Source organism: Apodemus sylvaticus, chromosome 9 (assembly GCF_947179515.1).
Source record: "Apodemus sylvaticus chromosome 9, mApoSyl1.1, whole genome shotgun sequence".
NCBI lineage: Eukaryota > Metazoa > Chordata > Mammalia > Rodentia > Muridae > Apodemus > Apodemus sylvaticus.
The window spans coordinates 28474401-28492941 of NC_067480.1; the positions used below are offsets into that span (position 1 = coordinate 28474401).

At 45.2% G+C, this 18541-nt stretch overlaps 1 protein-coding gene across 1 annotated transcript in view; it reads right to left on the minus strand.

Annotated features, from left to right (window-relative positions):
- Fbxo36 (F-box protein 36) overlaps positions 1-18541 on the minus strand; it is a 65513-nt gene that overhangs the window by 20108 nt on the left and 26864 nt on the right. The window contains exon 2 of the mRNA XM_052193479.1: positions 5073-5181. Coding sequence (XP_052049439.1) covers positions 5073-5181 — 109 coding nt within the window. The remainder of the gene's footprint in view (positions 1-5072; positions 5182-18541) is intronic.

Here is an 18541-nt window from a genome sequence, read left to right on the forward strand (position 1 = left end):
ATACAGAGAAACCCTGTCTTGAAAAACAAAATGAGCCGGCTGGTGGTGGCGCACGCCTGTAATCCCAGCACTCTGGGAGGCAGAGGCAGGCGGATTTCTGAGTTCGAGGCCAGCCTGGTCTACAGAGTGAGTTCCAGGACAGCCAAGGCTACACAGAAACCCTGTCTCAAAAAAACAAACAAACAAACAAACAAAACAAAAAAACAAAACGAACAAATCACTGATAAGCTTCCCCATGTTTCTGAGTTCCAATTCAGAGACATCGTTTTTTCCCTTTTCTCCTTTTTGTCTCTTCTTTGGATACTGAGCATGTTGACGCTCTAGTTCTCTCATTCCCAGCTTCAGTTCTGCAGCTGTTTACAGACCTCCACTGCTGAAGCTGCCTGCTTGCCCCCCCCACCCCCGCCCTGCTTCTTTCTTTTTCAAGACAGGGTTTCTCTGATGCCCTGGCTGTCATGGATCCACCTATCACTGCCTCCCGAATGCTGAAATTAAAGCCCTACTCTCAATCTCTCCTCTCTCTCATTTTTATATGTCTCCATCCATATGCTATTTATGTATATGTATGCAATGCCCGAAGCAGCCAGAAGAGGGCGCCGGGTGACCCTGTAACCCTGTAAGTGGTTATGAATGGCCTGCTGGGTGCTGGAAATCAAACCCAGGTTCTCTGGAAAGGAAGGCACTGTTGTAGCTCTTTATCTATTCTTGGATCCTAATTCAGACTCTGTCTTCTCCATTTCCCTTTGCCTGCCCTGTGATTTTTCTCTCAACTTCTAATTGTCCTTGAGTTTCCTTCAGAGTCCATTTTTGAAATTCTTTTACTAATAAAACTATGCTGCAACGGGGACCCAGATACTCCAGTAACATACACCTTGCTTAATTCTTCTCAGGACTGAGGGACAGAGTCATCAAAACCCCCTTCAGTAAGGCTCGTTACTGTAAAACCTTAACTCCAACCTCAAAGGAGGTCAGAGTTTATTCTGGAGCCACATATGAGCGAACGCACTAAGGGAGGACGGGTCAGGCCACTGCACATTCTTTTTTAAAATTTAAATTTTTTTTTATTATACTTTATGTTTCGCCTACATGTATGTCTGTACCAAGTATATGCAGTACCCATGGAAGCCAGAAGAGGGCACTGGACCCCCTAAACCTGGGGTTAAATATGGTTGTGGGCTGCCTTGTGGGTACTGGGAATTGAACCTGGGTCCGCTGGAAAAATAGCCAGTGCTCTTTTTTCTTTTTTCTTTCTTTTTTTTTTTTTTTTAAGTATTTTTAAAATTTACTCTATGTACATGAGTACACAGTAACTATCTTCAGACACACCAAAGAGGGCATCAGATCCCATTACGGCTGGTTGTGAGCCACCTTGTAGTTGCTGGAATCGAACTCAGGACCTCTGGAAGAGCAGTTGGTGCTCTTAACTGCTGAGCCTTCTCTCTAGTCCCATAAACTCCCATGTTTTAACTTAATATTTTTAGTAAGGTTTTAGAGTAACAGGACAAAGGAATCTATAGATCAAGGCTTTTCAAACACACTGAGGGGACCATCAGGAAGGTGGGTGGCAGCAAGATGAGGTGGGAGAAGGCAAGGAAACTCTGCTATGCGCCTCAAAAACCATTTGAGGACATTCCTAGTGGGTCGCTGGAGGCTCCTGGTCTCTCTCTCTCTCTCTCTCTCTCTCTCTCTCTCTCTCTCTCTCTTCTTTTCTTTTCTTTTTTTGGGGGTTTTTTTTTTTTGGTTTTTTGTTTGTTTGTTTGTTTGTTTGTTTGTTTGTTTCTGAGACAGGGTTTCTCTGTGTAGCCCTGGCTGTCCTGGAACTCACTCTGTAGACCAGGCTGGCCTCGAACTCAGAAATCCGCCTGCCTCTGCCTCCCAGGTGCTGAGATTACAGGCATGCGCCACCATGCCCGGCTGCTCATGGTCTCTCAAGTTAATATATTCCAAAAGGTTTCACAGCAGCCCACAACCAACTATCTCTAACTGTAGCCACAGGGCATCTGAAGGCCTACTGTGGACTCTGGTGGAACTAGAACTCAGACAGACACAAACCCATGCACAGACACCACATACAATTAAAATAAAATAATTAAAAAAAAAAATCAATGATGCCTAAAAATAACTAAGGCCAGGCACATTCTTAAACACCTTTAATCCAAGCATTTAGGAGCCAGGTACTGAAGTAGAGGCAGGTACTTCTCTGTGAATTCAAAACCAACTTGGTCTACATAGTTAGACTCAGGACAGCCAAGGCCACATACACAGACCCTGTCCCACCCCACCCCCCACCCCCAAAAAAAAGGAAAAAAGGAAAAAGGAAAAATAATAAAGAGAAAATTCCCATAAATAATTCATAAGAATTTATTTATTGAGCTGAGGACCAGTCATTGTTCTAAGTGGTATTAAAGACCCATCGAAAAACAAAGTTCCTACCACAATAAAATAGATAAGAACCAAACAGCTGGGTGCACAGCACCCCCTCTGGCAGCGAGTGTGGGAGTCGGTATTCCAGAGAAAGGCTCTGATTTTCTCCCTAGTGGTTGGAGAGAGTTAACAAGGCAGTGTCAGCACAGAGGGCGTAAGAGGCAATTTAGGGGAGACAACCAAGAAAAATGTTCCTTCTGTGTTTGTTTATTTTTGAAACAGGGTCTCCTGAGGTTGAGGTTGGGACTGTGTCACTGTGTCGCCCAAGGACTGGAAAGAGCTGGAAGATCTGCCTTCAAGAAAGTTCTTGGCAAGCCAGGCAGTGATGGCGCATGCCTTTAATCCCAGCACTCTGGGAGGCAGAGGCAGGCAGATTTCGAGTTTGAGGCCAGCCTGGTCTATAGAGTGAGTTCCCGGACAGCCAGGGCTACACAGAGAAACCCTGTCTCTAAAAAACCAAATCCAAAAAAACAAAAAAAACAAACAAAAAGTAACTTCAGGCTTTGTGGTTCGAGGTCATCACCCTCCCACCCATCACCCCACCCCGTGGAAGGTGTGCGTAGGTCTCCTGACAACTTGTAGGAGTCAGTTCTCTCTTTCTACCATGTGGGTGCCAAGGACGGAATTCAAGTCAGGAGTGGCAGCAGGCACCGTTACCCAATGAATCCTCTACTGGAAGCTCTGTGGATCCACTGGTGAGCAGATCCTCGTGTGCATTCATCGTGGGTACAATTATGTAACTACCCGAGTGCGGTATTTAGAGAAGTTCAAATGAGACATATTTACTTAAGACTTACCGTCTTGTAAAGATCAGTTTTTAAAATGTTTATCTCTAATTTTTATTGTGTGTGTGTGTATGTGTGTGTGTGTGTGTGTGTGTGTGTGTGTGTGTGCGCGCGCGCGCCAAAAGGAAAAATTGGATTTCTGGTCATTGGAGTTTACAGGAAATCGAGAGCCATTGACATGAGTGCTGGAACTAAACTTGGGTCCTCTGGAAGGGTGTTGTCGTCTCACCACTGAGCCATCTCTCTAGCCCTGATTGAATCAGCTGTTGGTAGAGCACACCTTTAGTTCCAGGACTGAGGGGTGGGGGTTGGGGACAGAAATAGGTGGATCTCTGGGCTCAAGGACAGTCTGGTCAAGTTCTAAGATAGTCAGAACTAACTACACAAGAGAAATCTGTCTCAAAAAACCGACAATAACAATAACAAAGAAAAGAAAAGAAAGCTAGAGATTGAATCAGAACCCCCCAGGGAACAATTACAGACTAGAGAAAGGCAGACAGGTTTGACTTCCCAATCCAATCACAGACTTGAAGACTAAGGAGACTGTAATGGAGAAGGAACAAGGTCAAAGGACAGAGCCACCTCCTCAGTTAGTACTGCTGAGAGGTCCAGGCAGCAAGAGTGATTTGCTCAGATCCTCTGCCAAGATCTCTGCGTGAGGAAATCTTGTTGGGGACCTTAGTGGGAAGACCAAGAGAAGAGGGAAAAATAAGTCAAGTCAAACACCGGCTGCTAAACAATGCAGCGAAGAGTAATTAAGGGCTGATTCTGTAGAATGCCGAGGAAGACTTGGAAGGCTCCGGGTGACCGGATGATGTAACCGCGATTACCCCCAGCCAGCACAAGGAAACTGACTCACAAAGGGGCTGAGCCATCACTGTGGCCACAGAGCTGGCTAGAAGCAGCACTGAGGCTCCAGCTGGCTAAATTGGCTAAATGATACCCAAGACACGTTATGTGTAGCCATGAGCTTCCAATCTCTCTCTCTCTCTCTCTCTCTCTCTCTCTCTCTCTCTCTCTCTCTCTCTCTCTCTCTCTCTCTCTCTCTTCTTTCCCTCCCTCCCTCCCCCTCTCTTCCCCACCCCCCTCTGAGGACAGAGATGAGCAACTGAGACTACTGGAGCTGTCTGCACGTTGTATGGGGACACAGGCTTCGTGAGTCATCAGACACTCGAGGCTGGGCTTTTCAGTGACATAGCTACCTCTGAGTCACCCTTATGCCTGTGACTAACCCCAGGACACTCACAGGACTTGGGTGGAATCACATCTTTGGTCTGTGATTGTTACCCTATCTGCAGTAAACAGATGTTTGTTCACACCTCCCCAGAAAGACAACACAGTATTAGAATGCAAGAGACTCTATCTCAGAAAAGTTTTAATTTTAAAAGATGTATCTTGTTTTTAATTACGTATACATGGGTGTGTGCGCAATTGCCCACAGAGGCTAGGCAAGGTCTCTGAATTTCATGGAGCTGGAGTTACAGGCAGTTGTAAACCCTTCCTCCCATGGGTGCTGGGAATGGAATTCTGCAAGAGCATATGCATTCTTTTTTTTGTTTTTTTTGTTTTGTTTTGTTTTTTGAGACAGGGTTTCTCTGTGTTGCCCTGGTTGTCCTGGAACTCTGTAGACTAGGCTGGCTTCGAACTCATAAATCTGCCTGCCTCTGCCTCCCAAGTGCTGGGATTACAGGCGTTCGCCACCACCGCCCGGCGAGTGTACGTACTCTTAACCACTAAGCCACCTTTCCAGTCCTCAAAAGTAAAACTCAAATTCAACATTCCATTACTTCTAAGAACGTAATTGCGCAAGTATGCAGTGTGCAATACGTCTCTGCCACATGTGCTGGGGTGTGATCACCTCACCTTGGAGATGAGAGTTATCGAGGAAGTCTCCATGAGTTTCCTTTGTCTCTCCAGGTTTTGCTGACCGATACTCACTTCTCAGAGAAATCTTCCACCATCTAAAGATGATCTGCAATTAAACAGGAGTTGATAGAAGGTAAAAATGACTTGAATTCCGGCAGCCATGGTAAGTTTAGGGTGTTTTGTTTTGTAGAGACAGGGTCTCATGTAGCCCAGGCTAGCTTTGAACACACTACGTAGCCCTGAGTGCTTGATTCTCCTTTGTCTGTCTATCGGCTGTTGGCAGTCATGCCAACTATGGTCTACCATGCCTACTTTGGGTTTAGAAAGGTGCCTATGCTGGGCTGGAGAGATGGCTCAGCAGTTAAGAGCACTGACTGCTCTTCTAGAGGCCCTAAGTTCAAATCCCAGCAACCACATGGTAGCTTTCAACCCTCTGTAATGGGATCCGATGCCCTCTTCTAGTGTGCCTGAAGACAGCGATGGTGTACTCACATGCATAAAATAAATAAATCTTAAAAAAAAAAAAAGTAAAGGCAGGAGGATCAGGAAATTGAAGTCATCTTCAGCTTTGTAGAGTGTGAAGCCAGCCAGACCTCATGGGAAGAAATAAATCTCAACCCTGTGATGCTTTAAGGCTATAAAATAACAAAAATGAAACAATGTGAAGTGTGTAAATTTCACTTCTTCAGGGTTTCATGTAGCTCTGACTGGCCTCAAAAATTTTTTTTGTTTTGTTTTCTAGCATTTTGTTTTTGGTCTTCTTTGTTTTTTGTTTTTCCTAGTGGAATTTTGTTTTGTTTTGTTTTTGCAACAAAGTTTTTCTGTGTAACAGCCCTGGCTGTCCTGGAACGCACCTGCCTGGCGGTGGTGGTGCACGCCTGTAATCCCAGCCCTCTGGGAGGCAGAGGCAGACAGATTTCGAGTTCGAGACCAACCTCCTGGTCTACAGAGTGAGTTCCAGGATAGCCAGGGCTATACAGAGAAACCCTGTCTCAAAAAAAAATCCAAAAATAAAATAAATAAGCAAATAATAATAATAAAAAAAAAACAATAAAGGCATGCGGCACCACTGCCGGGCTTGGCCTCAGAATTGCAGCTGAGGGTGACCTTGAATATCTGGTCCTCACTCATCTCCCAGATGCTGGGGTTATAGGCCGTTTTTTTGTTTGTTTTTCATTGTTCTGTTTTCTTTTTCTCCCCCAAGATAAAGCCACACCGTATAGCCCAAGCTAACCTAGAACTTACTATATAGACCAGGCTGGCCTCAAACACAGAGACAACCTGCCTCTGCCTCCCCAATGCTGAGACTAAAAGCCTGTGCCATCTCATCTGGCTTCTGCCTCAAACTCCCTTTATAGACCAGGTTGGCCTTGAATTCACAGAGCTCCTCTTCCTCCTCCTAAAAGCTGGGTGTTGGGATTAAAAAGTGTCCCACTGCACCTGGCTTTCCTCTACCTTTTAAAAAGTTTCTTTGTTTGCTTTTCTGGTTTGTTTTTTGTTTTTGACACAAAGTCTCATACAACCCAGGCTGGCCTCCCACTGGCTCTGTAGCTGTAGGTGAGTTTGATACCTTGTTGTCAACTCAAGTTCTTGCCCCTTCCCCCTAGTGCTGGTCTGACAGGTGTGCACAGTGAACTTCGGGTTGGTTTTGTTTGTTTGTTTTTGAAACTTAGTCTATGATAGTCCTGAAACTCATTATGTAGACCAGTTGGCCTCAAATTCACAAAGATCTGACAGCCTTGGTCCCCCAGAGGACTGGAATTATGCCTGGCTAAATGTATTCTTTTGAGATAAAGGGTCCATAAGTAGCCCAGGCTAGCTCAGAACCCTGAATGTAATACAAGCAGACCTCAAGCTGAGAGAAATCCTCCTGTCTCAGACTCCTGAATGCTGGGATTACAAGAATGCATCGCTTATGTCTAACTTTATCTAATTTTATTAATGCACCTGAACAAACTGAGATATGTTTCCCAGGATTTGAACCCATATCTCATTAAAAGAAAAGCACTATTTTCCAAATTAATAAAAATACAATGCCAATAACTATTTGTCAGGTTTTTTAAAATGGGCCAAGTTATACTTAATTCATAAGGCAAAATAAATGTATGGGAGTCCTGGGATAGCCCAAGAGGTGGGGAATTGGTAGACAAGAAAACTTCTAAAAAGCAGCCCAGAGTTTTCAAATGCTGCCAGGGTGGTGGTCTATCCTCACACTTGGAAGGCTAAGGAAATAGAAATCGTAGCCTGGACTAACCTCAAACCCCTCAGAGCCTAACACTGCACTAAGGAGGTCTCGAGTTGCTCAAACCTGCCTTAGTTAAATGTTAACCAGAAGGATCTGGCGCCTGCTTGCTACTCTCCCAGGGGACCTAAGTTCAGTTCCCAGAACCCACAGGGGAGGCTCACAATTGCCCGTGACTCCAGGAGATCCAAGAGGGCCCAGGAGATCTGTTACCTTCCTCTGGTCTCCTCAGGCACCCTGAGGCATATAGTAACACAACACACACACACACACACACACACACACAAATAAGAGTAAATCTTAAATTAAAAAATTATAAGTGATTTTAATCGTATGTAATTTTTTTTTGTTTGAAAAAGGAGCTCAGTGTGTAGCCCTGGCTGACCTGATACTCTTGTTTTGTAGACCAGGCTAGCCTGGAATTCACAGAGATCCACCTGTCTTCGCTTCATGAATGTTGGATTATAGCTATAATCTACTATACCCTGCCTGTATATTTATTTATCTGAAAAATAAATCTTTAATTAAAAACCAAGAATGAACCGGGCAGTGGTGGTGCATGCCTTTAATCCCAGCACTTGGGAGGCAGAGGTAGGCGGATTTCTGAGTACAAGGCCAGCCTGTTCTACAGAGTGAGTTCCAGGGCAGCCAGGGCTACACAGAGAAACCCTGTCTTGGAAAACAAAAAAACAAAAAACAAAAAACAAAACCAAGAATGAACCAGAATAGCCAGACTTTGTGACATAAACCTGTAATGCCAACATTTGTGGCAATATTGACCGGAGGATCTGGAGTTCAAAGTTATTCTCAACTCCTCGGGGAGTTTGAGGTCAAACACAGCTACACAAGATGATTTCAAAACAAGCTGGTTGTAGTGTCCCATGCTTTTAAACTCAGTACTTGGCAGAGACAGGTTAGAGGCTAGCCTGGTCTATATACAGCAAATTCCTAAATAAGAAAGAAGTCCTAAATAGGCCACAAATGGATGACAGTGAATATAATTAGCTATGCTTGTACCCCAAAGACAACAAAAGCTAAAAGGTAATAAATGTGGTTAACATCATGGTGGTACATCCTGGTAATTCTAGCACTCAGGAAGCTGAAGCAGGAGCATAACAGTAACTTTAATTTTTTTCAGATCCTATTTTTTTTTAAGATTTATTTTACGTATATGAGTACACTGTAGCTGTCTTGAGACGCACCAGAAGAGGGCACCAGATCCCATTATAGATGGTTGTGAGCCACCATGTAGTTGCAGGGAATCGAACTCAGGACCTCTGGTAGAGCAGTCAGTGCTCTTAACCACCGAGCCATCTCTCCAGCTCTCAGATCCTATTTTTTTTTAAAGATTTATTATATGTAAGTACACTGTAGTTATCTTCAGACACACCAGAAGAGGGCATCAGATCTCATTACGGATGGTTGTGAGCCACCATGTGGTTGCTGGGATTTGAACTCAGGACCTTTGGAAGAACAGTCAGTGCTCTTAACCACTGAGCCATCTCGCCAGCCCTCAGATCCTATTTTTAATGATGATTTTTTTTTGGGGGGGGGAGGGGTTTGGATTTTGGTTTTTGGTTTTTTTGGTTTCTCTGAATAGCCCTGGCTGTCCTGGAACTCTGTAGACCAGGCTGTCCTCAAACTCAGAAATAAAATCTGCCTGCCTCTGCCTCCCAGAGTGCTGGGATTACAGGTGTGCGCCCCCCCACCTCCCCTCCAGCTTTAATGATAATTCTTAAATGCTTTAACTTCCCTTTAGCCTACTACCCACCAGAGGTGGTGGGAAAAGATAAAAATGGGTGGGGGAGGGGGACAGAAGTACACCTATTTAGAAAGGTTCTTTGGAGCAATTCCCATCCGTGTTGTCTGGAAATCAGCACTTCAGTTCACAGGTTAGCTGGCAGGGGCAGTTTGAGCCACAACTCACAAACACCTCACAGAAATATTAGCAGTCCAGTTCAGTAGGATCCGGTTAGCAATAGCGGTGACATGACCTAGCAGAGACAGCCAGGCCTCAGCCTCAGCTCGAGTCAGCAGGAGGGACGCGGAGGGACACCAGAAGAGGTTCTCAGTTGTGCCTCTCTCAAGGAAGTGAAAGGTTAGAGAAGATGTGAGACCCACAAGCATGGCCAGCTGGCTCCATGAACAAGTCCCCGTCTCTTGGGTCCTGTTTCTACCCTCCAAACATCACATGTCCTCCAGGACTCTTGCCTCAGCACGGGGTGTCTTGTCCCAGCACATGCGTCTGTCTCAGGTGACTTCACTCTACCCATCAGCCCAAGTCCTTGGAAACAGCAAGAAACTGCAGCACACCACCTGAAGTGTGTTTCTCTTGTTTTGGTGCAGTTCCTTCTATGGAGTCCTGACAAATGCAGCTCAACTATGCAATGTAAGGTGGACCAATACATGTGTGTTGTTAGCAGACTCTTCCATCACGTGTCCTTTCACGTGCTTGCTTTAGCAGAACATCCTCTCTCCTGCGTGTGCTCCAGATAAACGTTCCTTCACATGTTTACCCCAGCAAAACACCATCCAAACGACTTTCTAAAAACCCTTAACTTTCCCCTTTAGATAACTGTGAATTTGCCATCAGCCTATGCTGTAGTCTCAAAAACTAAACAAAAGTACACATATCAGAAATTCCATCACACACTTGTCTTTTGTTTTGTTTTTAGGCTATGTTATTGTGGTTGTTGAGAAACATAAGGTTTATGTCTCCTTGGCTGTCCTGGAACTCACTCTATAGACCATGCTGGCCTGGAACTCAGGTCTGCCTGCCTCTGCCTCCTGAGTGCTGGACTAAAGGCGCTAGTCACCTCAGCTCAGCTTTCCACACTAGTTTTTAAAGCTGTACTTTCCACACAGCCCCTCCCACTTTCTTATCTTGAGCCTTCTGGTTGGTACAGCGGTACGTATTGGTTATATAGAAGAGCTTGACATATATTCAAGAATTAGAGGCCCCAGACTCCTCTTGACTGACTCTGTCAGGCAGTTAGACCGGTAATTAGCAGGCTTGGAGGCCTCCGATGACCGACTCTCTCTGGTAATTGTTGTCCTCTGACTAGATCTCTCCCTTTCTCTGGGATTACTTTTTTCTTCCTAGTTTACCTCAGATGCTAGGAATTAGAAACCCTGAGGGCTTATGCTCTCTGTATCCAAGCCTCCTCCTCTCCCAAACAGTGGTAATTACCTGTTGACAAGACCTAATTCCTCATCCCCAATTCTCTAGTAGTCGCAGGAGCAGGTTTTGAAGATGAGAGCCCCATCTTAGTCGGACAAAGACTACGGACCACCCGGCCCTGCATCTAGAGAAAAGTCTGCTTCAAGTGATACAAGAGAAAATGGGAGGGGTGCGTGTGCTCCCCAAACACTCAGCAGCAGCCGGGCGTGCACACCCACTTCTCACTCTAGAGAGTAACCTGAAAACACTCCTGTAATCCCAGCAGTTGTGACCAGCCTTGGCTATAATAGCAAATTGAAAACCAGTGTGGGCTACAGGAGACCCTGTCTAAAACCAAGGTGAAACAAAAATCATTTTAAAAAAGGCCGGGCTGGGCGGTGGTGGCACACACCTGTAATCCCAGCATTTTGGGAGGCAGAGGCAGGTGGATTTCTGAGTTCGAGGCCAGCCTGGTCTACAGAGTGAGTTCCAGGACAGCCAGGGCTACACAGAGAAACTCTGTCTTGGAAAACACACACACACACACACACACACACACACACACACACAAATGAATAAATAAAAATATTTTAAAAAATTAAAAAAAAGAAGACTCAGCCAGTTTTACACAGAGAAACCCTATATTGAAAACCCAAAACTAGGGCTGGAGAGATGGCTCAGTGGTTAAGAGCACTAACTGTTCTTCTGAAGGTCCTGAGTTCAAATCCCAGCAACCACATGGTGGCTCACAACCATCTATAATGAGATCTGATGCCTTCTTCTGGAGTGTTTGAAGACAGCTACAGTGTACTTACATATAATAAATAAATCTTAAAAAAAAAAAAAAGAAAACCCAAAACTAAAACTAAAAATTTAATAAAAAAATAAAGACTCCACCACTTCACCGACTTTATTTTTTTTTAAAGATTTATTTATTTTATGCATGTGAGTACATCATTGCTGTCTTCAGACACACCAGAAGAGGGCATCGGATCCCATTACAGAGTGTTGAAAGCCACCATGTGGTTGCTGGGATTTGAACTCAGGACCTCTGGAAGAGCAGTCTTAACCTCTGAGCCATTTCTCCAGCCTCACCTACTTTATTACAGTATGAAGGTCTCTTGGCCATCGCTCCAGTGTCCTGGAGAATTAATGATGTTCCCTATTCTTTCTGGGGTGGGGGAAAAGATGGCTGGGCTGGAGATGGCTCAGAAAGCGAAGACATGGAGTTGTCCTTTGACCTCCACATACACAGACACCCTGCAGGCATGGGTCTCTCCACTCCCAGACGGGGGAGGTGTAGAATTTTCTTGGCAGAAAGTTGTTTGTTGTTTTCTTTTTTAAGGTTTTTAAATGTGTGTGTATGTAATCATACCTGTCTACGGGAATGCACACTCATTTGCGGGTCTCTGTGGCGGCTGGGGTGCAGGATCGCCCTCGCTGGATTGTTGAGAGGGAATTGAAGTTCGTGTTAGGAACTGAACTCCAATCCTCTTGAAAGGACAGCAAGAGTTCTTCACTGACGAGCCACCTCTCCAATCACCCCCACCCCACCCCACCCCACCCCCACCCTGGAGGGAGGCCGGGACAGAAAAAGACATTTTAAAGAAACCCTTGTGTCCCTTCTTACCGCTACTAGACAATTGAAACAATGGCTCTTAAGAAACTGGAAATTCCTAGAGGTCTCTTGGTGGAAGGAAACAGTAGAAGCCCTGGCCACAGCCAAAACCTGTCAAGCAGGGGGGAAAAGACCTAATTTTGTCAGAGGCCCTCCAAGGAGACACTGGAGCTGACATGATGATGATGGTTCAAACGACCATTAGTTGTGCATTCCTCTTGTCTCCTACTTAAACCTAAATCTCAAGTTAAGACTCTGAAGACAAAAGGGAAGCAGGGGGCACAGTGGGGGGCTGGGATCTTTTTGTTCTTTTCCCAGTGTTTGCTTTTCACTGTGACTTGTTAACTTAGTTAATGTCCAGCTATGGCTCTGACCCTGACTCCAGTCACAAGGGCAAAGTACAACCCAGCTCCTGGACTATTGCAGAGCGACTTAACTCCACTCTCAGACTAGCTGAGAAGACACTCACAGAGGACTTCCCTCAGGACCCAACAGAGAGAGACTGTCAGCTTTGATTTGTTAAATATGCACCTCAGTCCTAGGTTAAGGCAAGAGGCCTAAGTCTCTTTTGCCAGAGATAAGGATAAAGACTCCTTTTAGCAAGTCGGGACTATCTTAAGATCCCGAGGGAATGCTTGATTTTGTCTAATTGCCAGACTTTGGGGAAAGTTAGCTTCCTTTCTCTTGGTTCTTACCAGCCATCTCCAAGTTTGATGGTTCAGAGACTAGGGAGGCTCGCAGCATCTTCTGGCCAATCTATGATCTGTGGTAGATATTCTGAAGACTCCACCCTTTATCCATAGTTTGGGTTTTAAATGTTTAAAATCCCTAGGCCTCTGCAGGTCAAAGGTTGGGTGAAGAAATTCTGCTAAGGCCATATTAAAGCAGGCTCAAGGGACCAAAACACATATTGGTAGGGAAAGAAGACAAGAGGCTGGAAGACAAGGGCTCAAGCAAACCTAAACGTTACCTGAGTTGACACAGCATGTGTTTAGTACCAGCTGCTATGGAGACCGAGGCAGGTGGGAGAGCCCAAGAAACTCCTTTTCCCAAAGTCTGGCAACTAGACAAAATCAAGCACGCCCTCAGGGACTTAAGATAGGGCCGACTTGCTAAAAGGAATCTTTCTCCTTATCTCTGGCAAAAGAGACTTGGGCCTCTCCCTTAACCTAGGATGGAGGTGCCTATTTAACAAACCAGAGCCAAAGTTGGCCAGTCTCTCTCAGCGTCTTCTGAGCACCTCTCACCGAGTCCCCTATTCTGAATCTTTCTGGCTCCTGAGCTTCACTCCACCACACCACACCCCACCACACCCCACCACACCCCCTGCTTCTCTGATCCCTATATAACCTCAATTTTGGCTACTTGGTTTCTTGCCCTCTTGGCTGGCTCAGCTACCGGATCTCTCTTGGTCCGAGAATCTCTTGGTTTGCTCGTTCTCCTGGTGCTCCCTTGGCTCCTGCTTCCTCCCTTTCTCTCATTTCCCCTCCCACCAGCTGCCTCTGGCTGCTTTCTCAGGTCTGCACTAAACCTTCTCTTCCTCAGTACAGCAGGGGCCATTATGTCCTCACTTTTTTTTTTCAACTTAAAGGTGTGACTGGCAATTTAGTGAGGCCATCTCAAAAAAGAAAGAAAGGAAGAAAGAAAGAAAGAAAGAAAGAAAGAAAGAAAGAAAGAAAGAAAGAAAGAAAGAAAGAAAGAAAGAAAAAGAAAAGGAAAAAAGGAAAAAAGGAAAAGAAAAAAGAAAGGAAAAAAGAAAGGAAAAAGAAAAAGGAAAGAAAAGAAAGGAGGAGGCTGGAGAGATGGCTCAGCGGTTAAGAGCACTGACTGCTCTTCCAAAGGTCCTGAGTTCAAATCCCAGCAACCACATGGTGGCTCACAACAATCTGTAATGAGATTTGATGCCCTCTTCTAATGTGTCTGAAGACAGCTACAGTGTACTCATATACATTAAATAAATACATACATGCATCTTTAAAAAAACTCATAAAAAAAAAAGAAAGAAAAGAAAACAAAGGAGTTGGAGATGATGTAGCTTGCAGAAGGTCCCTTGGCTAGCAAGAACAAGGTCCTGGGTTCAGTCCTCGCTTACTACATTAGAACCACAATGGCTAAGAGTCATTTGGCCAGCAGTCTGATTACGATGGAAAGTCAAAATACTTTTGAAGCTCTGCAGTGGTGGGGCATGCTTTTAATCGAAGCACTTAGGAGGCAGAGACAAGTGAATCTCTGAGTTTTTGAGGCCAGCCTGGTCTAAAGAGTGAGTTCCAGGATAGCCAGAGCTACAAAGAGAAACCCTGCCTCCAAACCCAAAACCATTGGAATATACAATTTAAAATGAAGGAATGTCTATACACCTTTATATTAGGTATAGAATTAAAGTAATTTATAGCTGGGGGTGGTGGCACATGCCTTTAATCCTGGCTAGAGGCAGGTAGATCTCTGTTAGTCCTGGGCCAGCCAGGGCTACAAAGTGACCCTGACTAAAATAAATAACGAGAACAACAATAAAACAAACTAAGAAATGTTTCGTCCCCAGGTTACATCAGTGCTATAATGTCAGATTTGGTGATAACTTTTTGTCAGTATCTATGGGGTCCAATCTCAGATAGCTGGCCAAATATACCCTGGCCTCTTTGTTTAGGCTAAATTGGAATTGTGCAAACATTGCTTAAGTCATGTATTCTAGAACCTTCCTTGGTCCTATTCCTTGTCACCTCACCTGGTTATATTCCTCCTCCTTCTGCTGATGGCTTTGAGATTTCCTTTGGGATCGGGTAAAGAATGGTTTTCTCCCTCCTAGTGAGGTCCCAGTAGATTGGAACAAAGATAGAAAGGCCTTGCAGAATGAGTGCCTTCCCCTTCCCTATAAGGAAGTCTCCGGTTAGCCTTACTTGGCCTCTATACGATACCACCTCTCCAGAGAGCCCCTCCCTCAGGCCTTGTGCAATTAGTGCAGGATTGTGATTGCGTACAAACAGCTGGAGGGACAGCTGGGATCCCAGGTGAGCATCCAAAACTCTTCCACATCCCCTCTTTTTTTCTGAGGTCTCCTGCAAGCCTGCACTGGAGATCTGATGATGTAACGATGATGGCTTTGTGTAGAGGACGGTGTTCTTTCTCTAGCTCGTTCCGTCCTCCCTTGGGTTTTCAGACTCTTTGAGCGCAAGCTTTGAGTCCTCCTGCTTTTGCCACTTCCCAAGGTGGCTCTTTGCAGCGTTGAAACTACATGTAAGAATTCCTCTCTCCTGAGGCTAGCGGATGTAAAATGTCCTCCAGTTGCTTACTGCTCAATATGGTTTTTTTTTTTTTTCAGTCAGATTTTTCAGTGTAACCTGAAACTACTGAAACCTTGAATTCCTCATTTCCCCCACAGTATCTGTACCTGGCCCCACACGTTCTTCAGGAACATTTACTGACTGGTTAGGTGAACAATGATCTCTTCAGTAACTTAATGGAAAACCAGTATTTCACTGACCAGGTCTGATGGCACCAGTAGATGATTACCGCCACGAGGGAGGATGAATCAGTCAGATCTTAAATTCAAGGCCAGCCTGAGTAACTTAAATACACAAAACACCCAAATAGGACCACAGATTGGCTCAGAGGAAGCTCCCCTAGCATGTGTAAACAGCCCTGGGTTGAATCTCCAGTATCATAGAAAGACAAAAAGGAAAAAAGGAAGGAAAGTATGAAGGAAGAAAGATTATGTTAACCCAGTGTCTAGGAGTGGGTATTAGAACAGCTTGTATTCCCAGAACTCCAGAGGCTAAGGAGGGTTCATCATAAATTCCAGGACTGCCTTGGCAAATCCCTACCTCAAAGAAACAAAAATGCAAAACAAATTACTGAGTTTCATCTAGTGCCGCACAATTTTGGGTTCAGGGATACAAGCAGAGCACAAAAGATTAAAAGTCCCTGTTCTGCCCTGCATGTCACACGCCTTTAATTCCAGTACTGGGACACACCACAGGCAGATCTCTATGTATTGGAGAACAAGCCAACTAGGGCTTTATAACGAACGAGTGTCTTGTCTCAAATAAGAAAATAAATAAGCTGAGGGGTGATGGATGGTACGCTACTTTATCCCAGCACTCTGAAGGTAGAGGTGGGCAAATCTCTTGCCTACACAGAGCAAGTTCTAGGACAGCCAGGTCACAAAGAGAAAACCTGTCTCAAACCAACCAGCAAACAAATGACATTCCCTATCTCAATGAAGCTTTCTACCTCCCATCAGTAGGGGAAGAAAGAATACACAACTTTCTTTCTTTTCGGAGGGTGGAGAACAAAGGTTACGAATGGTCTCTTGTATCTCAGGTTGGTCTTGAATTTACTACCCAACAAAGGCTGGCCTTGGGCTCACAAACCTCCTGCATCTGTCTCCCCCTTGCTGGGACTGCAAGTGTGTAATGTGGGCCACCATTACCATGCCAGGCCTGGAACACACTTCCAGGCTTTGAGCACACCACCACCTAAGCTACAGTCCCAGGCGTTATTTTTGTTTCAGTGATAGCACGATCCCAGTCCCCAGAGGCAGAAATCTGCAAGATGCCTCCTTCATCTCAGTCCTTCATTCAGCTAGTTGGAAAGAACTGATGCCTGTAGTTACGGATTCCTCTCTAACACACTCTGGTGATCCTCCTGCCTCAGTCTTCCCAAGTGCTGGGATTACAAGTACATACTAGAATGTCTAGCCACAAAGGTTTCCTGGCTCATCTCACTTTATGCTCTTAGCTGCTGCTAAGAGAATTCCTAAAAGAGCCACCAGGGGTTAGAGGACAGTGTAGGCCAGTGAGAGGTGCTTGCTTGGTTAGCTTGTGAGCCGTGCTGGGTCCCACACTGTGGAAAAAATCAATGCTCTGCCTAAAGCTCAGATTTCCCCATCCCTTCAGGTTCACTAGGACAATGTCTGGTGTGGTGGTACACGCCTTTAATTCCAGCACTTGGGAAGGAGAGGCATGTGGGTCTCTTATGAGTTGGAGGCCAGCCTAGTTTACAATTCAAGTCCAGAGCAGCCAGGACTTGTGTCGAACCTCCTCCCTTCCCCAAATTAAATTTAAAAAAAAGAGAGCTCTGGTTCCCCCGCCTGCATCTCACCTTATGTGTTATTTTGTCTGCCAGCCAGCACTCATTGAGCTTGCTTGCCCGGCCGGCGCTTGCCGGGAACATCTGGCCATCTCCCAGTCCTACACTCTTAGGCAGGGCATCGGGAACTCTTTTCAAGCTCGGGCTGGTTTGTGTGGTTTTTCAGAAGGTTCTGCACACAAATCTCTCGCAGCTCTTAAGGCACTGCACCCACACTGGCTTTCTCGTCATCTTCCCGGGGCCCCCTGCTCAGGGCTCCGACCTGCACTCTGGTCCTGATGAAGGACCAGGCTCTCTAGCTTTAGCCGCGATGCTCCCTCATCTCCCTTCCCGTGTGGCGTTAGCCATCCATCCCTCAGCCTCCGTCCTTGGCTCCTGAATGCCTATGACTCAGAATTTATATCTCAGCCCAGATCTCTTGGCTTATGAACATGTCTACCTGGATGTGCTGCTACCCGAATATTTAAACCAGAAATCAACAATTTTTCTTCCAAGTCTCTTCTTACAGAGTTTGTAGACCTGGCAACTCCAGCTATATATTCACACACTCCCATCACCAAAGAACAGTTTTTGAGTCCCATCACCCAAGAATAGTTTTGTTGATTTTATGTTTTTAGATGCTGGCTTGCAAACTTCCAAGGACTCCCCTGCCTCTGCCTTACACCTCACTGGAAGGACACTGGCATTACAGATATATGCCACCATGCCCCTTTACATAGTTTCTGGGGATTTGAACTCAGGTCTTCAGGCTTGTTTGGCAAGCACTTTCTCCAATGAATCGTTTCCCCAACCCCAAGCTCCTAAAGATTTAAAGGGGAACGTTGTTTTGTTTCAAGAAAGAGGAATACGTAACATAAACTGTAGATGATTTACAAACTCAATATGTTTCCTGTCTGGCTTCTTATAACAAGTCTTGAAATTCCAGGATAGCCAGGTCTACATAGACCTGCCTCAAACAGCAGCAGTAACAACAGCAATAAAAGATTCTGTCAGAGGCTAGAGAGATGGCTCAGTGGTTAAGATCACTGATTGCTCTTCTGAAGGTCCTGAGTTCAAATCCCAGCAACCACATGGTGGCTCACAACCATCCATAATGAGATATGATGTCCCCCTCTGGACAGTGTACAGAAGCTACAGTGTACTTACAAATCATAAATAACTAAATCTTAAAAAAAAAAGTTTCTGGGTGTTGGTGGTACACACCTTTAATCCCAGCACTTGGGAGGCAGAGGCAGGCAGATTTCTAAGTTTGAGGCCAGCCTGGTCTACAGAGTGAGTTCCAGGACAGCCAGGGCTATATAGAAAAACCCTGTCTCAAGAAAAACAAAACAAAACAAAACAAAACAAAAAAAAGATTCTGT